The sequence below is a fragment of the Python bivittatus genome, unplaced genomic scaffold, assembly GCF_059951505.1.
Source record: "Python bivittatus isolate LINGU-HERP-01145 unplaced genomic scaffold, Pbiv_v1 ctg000670_np1212, whole genome shotgun sequence".
NCBI lineage: Eukaryota > Metazoa > Chordata > Lepidosauria > Squamata > Pythonidae > Python > Python bivittatus.
This window is the reverse complement of record NW_028277094.1, coordinates 12,503,956-12,513,557: the sequence shown is the minus strand read 5'-3', so window position 1 is coordinate 12,513,557 and position 9,602 is coordinate 12,503,956. Positions and strand designations below refer to the sequence as shown.

The 9,602-nt window shown below is 53.0% G+C and overlaps 1 protein-coding gene across 5 annotated transcripts; it reads left to right on the top strand.

Moving 5' to 3' along the window:
* Nucleotides 1-60: 60 nt before the first annotated feature.
* IL2RG (interleukin 2 receptor subunit gamma) lies at nucleotides 61-9,450 on the top strand. 5 transcript variants are annotated; one of them, XM_025165302.2, is made up of 9 exons: nucleotides 61-1,780; nucleotides 2,288-2,495; nucleotides 3,204-3,291; nucleotides 3,736-3,908; nucleotides 5,223-5,365; nucleotides 5,730-5,877; nucleotides 7,536-7,644; nucleotides 8,491-8,575; nucleotides 8,839-9,449. In XM_025165302.2, the coding sequence occupies exons 2-9, from the start codon at nucleotides 2,402-2,404 to the stop codon at nucleotides 9,040-9,042; spliced, it is 1,044 nt and encodes a 347-aa protein (XP_025021070.1). In that variant the 5' UTR covers nucleotides 61-1,780; nucleotides 2,288-2,401; the 3' UTR covers nucleotides 9,043-9,449. The 5 variants fall into 5 exon arrangements, with proteins under 5 accessions (XP_025021070.1, XP_088007885.1, XP_088007884.1 ...); XM_088151759.1 differs by lacking the exon at nucleotides 3,204-3,291 and having other exon boundaries at nucleotides 8,839-9,450; XM_088151758.1 differs by lacking the exon at nucleotides 3,204-3,291 and having other exon boundaries at nucleotides 2,201-2,495.
* The last annotated feature ends 152 nt before the right edge of the window (nucleotides 9,451-9,602 follow it).

The following is a 9,602-nucleotide window of genomic DNA, read 5'->3' as shown; positions in this document are numbered from 1 at the left end:
ACAAAAAGGAGAGCACCGCGGCGGCGGTCGGAAGCGATGACGTTGCGGGAGCCGAAAGCGGGCGACGGGGAGCGAAGTGGGAAGCCTCGCCTCGCCTCGCCTCGCCTCGCCGGAGGCCCTCCCTCCTCGGAGCACGTACGGAAATTGCCGAGGGCGGACGGAGATGCCCGAGAGGAGCGGCGGCTTCCGAGGAGAGCGGCGAGCGTCTCCCTCTGCAGTTCGGCCTCGGTCACTGCAGCGCCCCGCAGTTCAACAGGTCGAGCTGGGGGAGGAGGCACCGCGAGTTTCTCTGTGCGCCACTGACCGTGGCCCCCTCGCTCGTCCTTCCTGCCCGCATCTAGGAGCGGCGGGATTGTCGGTGCAGCAACACTTATTCCAGTGGCACGCACCTCCGCCCCTTTCTGGCCTTTTTTGAGCGGTGGCTCTGCCGGCCCCTTCATGGGCCGGCAGAGCCACTGGCTACCGGATGTGCGAGCTGGGTTTCGAAGGGGCAGAGGAACCAGAGACCAAGTTGCCAACGTCCTCTGGACCATGGAGAAAGCACGAGGGTCCCAGAAAAACGTCCACTTCTGCTTCACCGGCTACGCAAAAGCCTTCGACTGTGCCGATCGCAACAAACTCTGGTAAACTCTTAAAGAGACGGGGGTGCCAGACCACCTTACCTGCCTCCTGGGAAATCCGTATGCGGCCAAGAAGCAGCAGTTGGAACCGGTCCCGGAGCAACCGATGGGTTCAAAATAGGGAAAGGGGTACGACAGGGCTGTATACGGTCACCCTGCGTATTTAACCTATATGCAGAGTACATCATGAGAAATGCCAGGCTGGAAGAATCACAAGCCGGAATTAAGATTGCAGGGAGAACCATCAACAACCTCAGATATGCAGACGATACCACCCTAATGGCAGAAAGTGAAGAAGAACTAAAGAGCCTCTTGATGATGAGGGTGAAAGAGGAGAGTGCGAAAGCTGGCTTGAAACTCAACATTAAAAAAACTAAGATCATGGCATCTGGACCCATCAATTCCTGGCAAATAGAAGGGGTAGAAATGGAAGCAGTAACAGACTTCATTTATTTGGGCTCCAAGATCACCGCAGATGGAGACTGCAGCCATGAAATTAAAAGACGCTTGCTCCTTGGGAGGAAAGCTATGGCAAGCCTAGATAGCATATTAAAAAGCAGAGACGTCACCTTGCCGACAAAGATCCGCATAGTCAAAGCTATGGTTTTTCCAGTAGTGATGTACAGCTGTGAGAGCTGGACCATAAGGAAGGCTGAACGCCAAAGAATTGATGCCTTTGAACTGTGGCGCTGGAGAAGAAAGACTTAGGAGTCCCCTGGACTGCTAGGAGGTCAAACCAGTCAATCCTAAAGGAAATCAAGCCTGACTGATCATTGGAAGGATTGATACTGAAGCTCAAGCTCAGATGCCTTGTCCACCTAATGCTAAGAGAGGACTCTTTGGGAAAGACCCTGATGCTGAGAAAGATGGAAGGCAAAAGGAGAAGGGGACGGCAGAGGATGAGATGGCTAGATAGCATCACCGAAGCAAGGAACATGAAATTGAACAAACTCCGGGAGGCAGTGAAGAACAGGAAGGCCTGGCGCGATATGGTTCATCGGGTCACAAAGAGTTGGACATGACTTAATGACAACAAAAATCTGCTGTCACGGGAGGGATTGCCCCCCCCTTTGGCTACCTTGTTCCCCTGCAGTGCCCTCAAGGGCCTCCCAGATGTGCCCCTGAACCAAGCCGCAGGGCACCCATGTCCGGGCTTCCTGGTAAGTAGCGCTGGGCAGGGGTCTCGGCCTTTCCATCCCAAGCTGGCTTCCCAGGCTGCTCAGGAGGAGGTGGCCCCGAGGTGGTCCTGTGCGAGTGGCAGTGGGTCCTGGTGCCCTCCCGGAGAGCCGCCTCTGGCCTGCAGCCCTCCCCTGCTTCCCGGGGGTAGCCTGCTGGGTCCCGCAGCGAAGGGCGGGCCTGGAAAGCAGGGGCGGTAGGCCGGGTGCCCTGGCCCTCTCTCAGCCCACCTGCCTCACAGGGGTGGCGTGAGCAGGAAGGAGCGCTGGGTATGCTCACCACCTTTGCTCACCTGTAAGAATAAGAAAGGCAGGATAAAAAATAACATCTGAAAAGCCCCTTCTGGGGATGCCCGGCTCTGGACAGTGGCTGGCCCATTCCTTTTTCTCCTGGTTTCAAGCAAGGCCTCCCAAGGGCTTTGGCCACCTGTGGAAATCCCCACGGCCCTCACCCTCCGCCTCTTCGAGACTTCACGACAGAACTTTCCACAGGAAACCGGTGATGGCGGAAGTGATACATGTCAGCCACAGATAATCTTTCATCTTGTTTCGACGCGCGCGCTGAGCGTGCAGCTCCGGAGCAGCAGCCCTTTCCCAAGCAAGAGGATGAGGGCCTCGGGCTGCCTGGGGGTCGCGTTCGGGCTCCTCTTGCTGCTGGTGGACCCGGGCGAGCCCACGGCAGGCAGCTCACAGCCAAAAGGTACTGGCCCGCTTTCCCTGCTTCTATCCGCAGGAGGGTGGGAGGGTAGCCGGGAGGGCAGAACCTGAGACCCGCTTCCCAGATTCTCTTTGCGCTTTCCATTAAGGAAGGAGGAAAATCAATCAGGTGGAAGTTCTCTCCAGCTTAGCACATCTTAACTAAGCTGTTGGGCTGTTGTCATCTGTAAACCATGATTTGTGGCTTAGCGAACAGGCGGACCCATCTGTAGCAGTTCGGCCTGCAAGCCATGGCTTAGCTCAATTGGCGAACAACCATGGTCCTGCTTTTCTCTAAATCAGTCCAACCTAACCGCCCTGAAAATTGATATTAACCTTGGAAACGTTGAGAAACAACAGATGGCGTGGGGGAAGGCATGCTTCGGGGAAAGGCTTTCAGTACCCCACACAGAACCGGGCCACTTCCTCAGCCTTCTCTTGCAAATGGGGAATTTAGATGCTGCCAAAGGGCTGTGTTAGGAGAGGCCCAGTGGAGGAGCACGTTGATCTTCTCTAAATCGAGTAAAAACCAAGGAAAGGGGAAGAAGAAAAGCAGGTTTTCTGAGCAGAAGCACCACAGAGCCGGTCGAGAGCTCTGGAGCCTCACAAGAGAGCCCGTTCTCAGCCCTTCCTTGCCCAGCGAAGGAAGGAGCCCCAGGCTCGAGGGCAGAACTTCACAGAAAGGGGGGATGCCTGTTCTTCCTTCCCACAGTGGAGTGCATTTGCCACAATGGCGATTACGTGATCTGCGACTGGGGCAGTGAGCAGATGCCAGATACCAACTACTCCTTCTACTTCTGGTAGGTACCCTGTGCCTTTTTTGCCCATTGGGCTGCACCCCCCTTTCTCAGCTCTGGCCATTCCTTCATCTCTTGACCACAAGGGACAGCTGTCCAAATTCCCCCTCCCTTGCAAAGACCGGGCATCTCACACTGACACAGAGGACCTTCCACGGAATCGCTCCTTCTGCTAAGGAAGGGTCAGCCGCTGCTTGGAGATTCAGACCGGCCAAAGCTCACGGTCATCTTCTGATCCTCAAGCGCTGCTGCCTGGTTCTGGCTGCTCTAAGAAACCAAGCCAGTCAGGGCTAGTGACTCTCTCATGAAACGGCAGGGTTGGAGGGAGGCTGGAAGGTCCTTCAGCATGGCCAGCCGCTGCCATGGTTGCGCTGCTTTTCCAGTGCCCACGTGACCAACCTGGAGGTGTCAATAGAAAAGGATCCAGACTCTCTTTTCTGCGCACAGGTATGAAGGAATCAACGACCCTGTGGAAGAGTGCAAGGACTACACCCAGATGTTTGGACTCAACGTGGCATGCCGGTTCAGTAAATATAAACCATTCAACCACTTGAGAACTTACATCAATGGAAGCCAGGGGAGGATTATTCCCACTGAATCCTTACTCCTGAATGATCTAGGTATGGACGATCTTCTGCGCTGTGAATTCGTAAGCAGGCAATCAGTAATTCAAACGGCGAGAGGGCCCAGCTTCCTAATCTGCCCCATTGGGAATTACAGCTACACCTGTCTGTTCCTCTCTGTACTTTAAGGGCCAACCATTTCCCTGCTATAAAGCCTCCAGTTGATCCCAGTTTCTGTGTTACCCTGCTTATGAATTCATTCTCACCCTAGAACACGGCTTGGAAACTTGCACCTGAGGGTTCCAGGAATCACTCATGATGGTGGTCACAATGACATCACTGTATTATATTCCCTTCAAAGGTTTCTCTGTTCTCCTGGCGGGGTTGATTTTGTGGTGGGGCATTTTCCCCCATATAACATGCAGTAAAAACACTAGAAGGTTTAAATTTTGCTACATCTTTAATTAAAACTGTTCTGTTTGCAGGTTCTGCCCCTTTTATTACTTTCTGCTCACCACAACAGGGACATTTACCCCTTAGTTGACTTTGGTGTGTTAGACAATCTTTCCTGAAAAGAGAACTGGAATTTCTTGCATATTTGACTTGGGGGGGGGGGGGGGCTTTAAAAAAAGAAAATCAGGAATTAAAATCTTCCCAGGGCTTCCGCCAAGAAGCAGAAGTTGACTACTTACTTATTTATGAGCTTTAGAGGCCGTCTGACTCCAGAATCTCTGGGCAGCTTATGCTAAAAAAAATAAAAACTAAAAACAATGTAAAAAAATAATAAATGCATAAAATTAAGGAGAATTAAGAAGAAATTTCTCAGCTGTGGGTGATGGGAAGTAATGAAACAGGCTGCATTTGTAGGAGGAATCTCTTAATTAGCCCCTCTGAACAGCTACTTGAAAAGGAGTGATTTGTGAGCTTATATGACGTGAAAGATTCTTGATGATGGGGGAAAGGCATTATGAATAATATAGGATCACATTAAACGTGATCTGGAATTTCCAATTTAATTGCAGGAAAGCAGTGCCTCAGCAGTGGGAACCTTTCCTAACTTCCCAGCTCTCCCCCTGCAGTGGATTCTCATTGTCCTCAGTTTTGCGAGCCCTGCAAAGTTGCCAAGCTCCGGGGGCCCAGTTCCAGATCCAAGCAGAGGGGAGTTCAAGGGGGCGCTTGGAGGGATTGGCCAGAGAGGGGGCTGGCTTGGCAGCTGCTGATTCCCTGGCCTCTGAATTTGCTGATTCCCTCATTGCTCTGTGCTGGAACTGTTCTGTCACTGAAAGGGAGATGGTTTAAATCTGAGTGGGATGACACCAGTGGTTCAAGCTCCTGTCCCCACCAGAGCTTCATCTGAATTTTGTCTTGTAGTGAGACCCGGCCCACCTTTTAACCTCACCTTCCACAACCTGAGCAACCACCAGCTGCTCCTGACCTGGAAGTCCCCATACAAAAGACCCATGTGTTTGCAGCACGCGGTCAGCTACAAGAGCAACAAGGACACGCACTGGATGGTAGGGATGTTGCACTGGTTGAATGGGTCAGTGGGTGGGCTTGCTTATGGTCACAGAGAAGCCACCCACATTATGACCGAGTAGGAGGGATGAACCCAGTGAGTGTCTGTCCCAAAGGAAGTCTTGCGGGTGCTGAATGGCCACCTCCTTTCCTTCTTCAGGCCCAGTCCTCCCTGTTTTGCTTGAGGAAGTGGGGAGGGGCTGGCTAGGAGCTCCTTTTTCCAGTGGGGAAGCTGCCTGGTCTGTGGCAGCAAAAGCACCCATGGCATCTTTGAGACAAACTATGGTGCTGGGGCTTGGCTTTTGCATGCCGAACTCTTGAGGCATGACGGGAGTTGAATTTTTGTCCTGCGTTGCTTTCCAGGAGCACCACGTAAATAGCATGGCGTTCCAAATCCCCAGTGTGGATCCTGAGAAACTCTACACCTTCTATGTCAAGAGTAAACTGCACAACAATTGTGCATCCACAAAGCTCTGGAGCCAGCCATCCGAATTTGTCTTGTGGGGAAAAGGTAAGTGGGGAGGACAGGACAGGTTTCTGCCTCAAAGAGCTGAGAAAGGGAAGCAGGAAGACGATCCAGCCAGCCCTGCCCCCGGCCACCTCCTCTGCCCTTAGGTCCTGCAGTTGGGAAGCCTTGTGCCGGTCTGCGGGGGCATCTCCTCCTCTGATCGTGTGTGCGCAGCATGCCGAGTCATTGTTCACTTACCTGTAATGTATTGAAATGCCGTAATTTGCTGGGTTCCCACAAGATGCTCATCTGTAAACTATGCTTTACAGTCTTCCTTTTGGTTTAGCATGTCCTGTGAATCCCCCCTTGAGCAAAGGACGAGGCTCCCAAGGTGCCTTCAAGGACCAGTTGTAAGCCCCCCTCATTCAGCACCATTGCAAGTTTGAATGGTTGCTGAACGAGTGGCTGTTAAGTGAGGACTACCTGTAGTGAATTCAGAACATGGTCGAGAGGGCAAAGGAGGGAGTGCAGATGGGAGGAACTGTGCAAGCCAAGATCGAGGCAGCAGAGAAGAGAGCTACGCTTTCTCCTTTGGTCACATTTATGGATTGATCCATGTATCAGACATAGATGACTTTGCAGACTCCATTACCATCTTCTAGTCTGGTAACGAGCCTCCAGAACAGCGTCAGCCCAACTCGCCCTTCTTTTTCTTTGGAAACTAGAGCAACTTGTTCGCTCTGTCCTGCCCGTATCTATAACCCCTGGAAACCTTTCTGCTCATCTTGCAAACGATAGTCAAAGAAGACGCGACCGAGCTTCTGAGTCAGGGGGCTTCTCCCTCTGTTCTGGAGAAGCCCTGCTGCAGCTGATCCAGCAGGTGGACCAAACCCCAAGAGGGAAGAGTTTGTCAGGAGCAAGTGCTGTTCCCCTCTGCTGGGCATTGTTAGCATCTGCCTTGGTACCATTCATTTTTGCCCTGTAGCCCAAGAAGACAACGGCAAAGCACCCTTGTCCCAGCGCAGAAACATCCAGGAAGTCAGCAGAGTCCAGCTTGACTTAAAGAAGCCTTTTCCTTGAATAATAATAAACAATACTTGACTAAACCTGTGTGCCGCCTCATTCTCAATGCCTCTGGTGGCAAGCACAATGAAGCGAGAGGTCTCCCTGTCCCTCACCCAGAGGCCTGGGTGAAGAGCCTTTAATAGTCAAATGCCAGGTGGGTATGGATGGAACTGCGAAGCCCAAAAGGCGGTGGGGATCCTTTAAAGCTTTCCCCCACCTGCATCTGATCCACCTACTGGCTGTTACAGGACACGTGCAGGCCTGTGATGATGGGCCGTCTGACAGATCATTGCAGGGGAACTTCACTCCCCGGCGAACTGAACTCAAAGAGAGGAGGCCAAACCTTTGGATGGTGTTTTTTTTCCCCGTGCCCACAGGGCTATCCTGATCTGATGGGCCGGGCAATTCTGGTGTACTCTGTCCCATCTCGGAGATTTTGGACTGCCTTGGACTGGTGGGTGGAGAGTAAAAAGTTTGAGTTGGCCTTCAAACAGCGTGGGAGAACTTGCGCCAAGAGGCAGATCCTGTGACTGGCACAGGAACCCGAGCACTGAGCCGAAGTTGAGCAGATCGTGGTAGGGCTTGGCTGCAGGCCAGAGGGAGGTGCTTCTCTGAGGTCCTGCCTTGCCTTGCTCACCCTGCTTTCTCCTTTGCAGAAGATGCATCCCCGCTCCCGCTGTCCCCCTCCCTTCTGAGCATTGTGATTCCCTTGGGCTCGTTCTTCGTTCTGCTGATGCTGCTCTTGGCCCTGGTGTGGATGGAGAGGTGAGCAGGGCTGTTGGGCAAGGCTGGGGGCTGAGAGAGTTCTTTGGGGCAAGGGGCTCCTGGGTTGGAACGGTAGGTGGGGAAATGGAGGTGTCTTGCCCCACAGCATGGCCCACCAACAGAGAGAGAGGCCTTCCATGTCCCCCACGTAATGTTTCTTGCTCTGGTGGGCTAACTGAGGCAGGGGGCTGGAAGTGGCACTTGCCTGGACCCCCATTTGTCTTAGGGCCCCAGTTGGGGGGAGAGAGGATTCCCCATCCTTCCAAATGTTGAATGCAGCCCATTTACAACCACCGAGGGGACAGAGCTGGCTTTTCCTAGTGCGGTCCCGATGAACAAAAGGAGGCCTTAAAAAGTGGATACAGGATGGCTTCCTTGCCCTCCTAGGGTGCCCCACAGCCATACCATATGGGAGTTGTGGAAGGAAGTTCCCCACACACCAATTGCCTCTTTGGGCAGTCTTACAACTGACTCAAGGCTGCTTAAGCAGCGCCACAAAGCCCTACCTCTTCAGAACTGTGGGTCCATTGCCAAGCAGCGAGACCGCCCATTCACTCTACAGAACAATTTTCACTATAGCGTAAGGGGGTGGCTTTTCCCCGTGCATCTCATCCCAGATGTCTAAAGATGGAGCCACGCTGTGTGTCGTGACACCGCCCCTTCCTCCAGAAGAGGCCAGGTGTGGTTCTTGAGGAAACCGCATCCCACCAGTGTGCCTGCTAGTTTGACTGTCCCAAGAACCTTTTCTCTCTGTAGCATTTTTGTCTTAAAAAGATGCATGAAATGTGTAGGGAGGAGAAGTGTGAATCCCGTTCCGCCTCCTCACCAGTCTAACCTTTCTAACAGAGTGTGGGTGATCCTGATGCCCAGAATCCCGAACCCCAGCAAGAAATTTGAGGATCTCTTCACTGCATATCAAGGCAATTTCTCAGTAAGTCTGGCAAAGCTTAAGTCATGACTTGGCTTCAGACTCCCAGGAAAATTCAGGTGATTTATACTTTATGCGAGTGAGAAGAAGGTCTAGTGGGTCACCTTGCAGCCACAGACTTTGGTTCTGCACGTCTGCAAGCAGGCGGTTAACAAAGGGAGAGGGTCTCAGTCCAGAAAAAGGCCAGGCACGTGGAGGGGAGAAGGGCCTCCTCTGCCTTAGGTGCGGGGGCCATGTGCCTTTCCAGCGTGTCCTCTCTTTGTCAGGAATGGGCTGGAGTCTCCAAAGATGCGGTGGAGAGTTTCAAGCCCAACTATTTTGAAAACATCTGCTCCGTCACTGAGCTGCTGCCCAGCGGGGGCTACCTGTCCGTCAGCAGCGACGTCACAGTTAAGACCGGAGGGGCCCCTGGCCTTTCAGCAGACCTGGTTTCCAAGGTCCACCCGGATGCAGCAGCGCTCACCGCCTGAGTTTGCACACAGTCTCTGAAAGCTTCGGCTTCCCCTGCCTCCAAAGCACCTCGAAGTGGCCACCCTACCTGTCATTTGTGATGGGACCAAAGAGGAGAACTTGTTCAGCCCATGAAAGGAATAATACGAACTGCCCCCCAGCTGAAAGAGGGTGCTGTGCGTGCCTAAGCTGATCGCTGGCAGAGCTTCATCCTCCTACGGCAGGCTTCCTGCCTTCGCCTCCCGAATCTCCCCCTTATTGATCGGGGCCAGCAATCTTCCAGAGGGAGTTGGGACCCCGGTGCTGGATTTCTCTTCAGCCGTGTCATCCCACCCCAGGCGGCCTTGGTTTTTCCACCGACCCCTTCCTGCTTTCCTGCTGCTGACTGTACGGGGGCGTTTCCTATATTCTAATAAAAAGGCACTCAGTCACTCGGTCTCCTGCCTCCTTCATCTGATCAATCTGGGTGTCATCTTTGGTTGCCCCCCCTTCCGGCAACATCGGTCCTAGTTTGATGGTTGAGCTGTTGCATCCAAACCGCATTGTCACTTAGCTGCCTCTGTCTGCATAAGATTTTCCT

Excerpts from the sequence above, each read along its gene's own strand:
- IL2RG (XM_088151759.1), top strand. The coding sequence starts at position 2,314 with ATGTCAGCCACAGATAATCTTTCATCTTGTTTCGACGCGCGCGCTGAG. Across the intron at positions 2,496-3,735 it reads AGGCAGCTCACAGCCAAAAG|GTATGAAGGAATCAACGACC; the intron begins GTACTGGCCCGC and ends TTCTGCGCACAG. Across the intron at positions 3,909-5,222 it reads CTTACTCCTGAATGATCTAG|TGAGACCCGGCCCACCTTTT; the intron begins GTATGGACGATC and ends TTTGTCTTGTAG.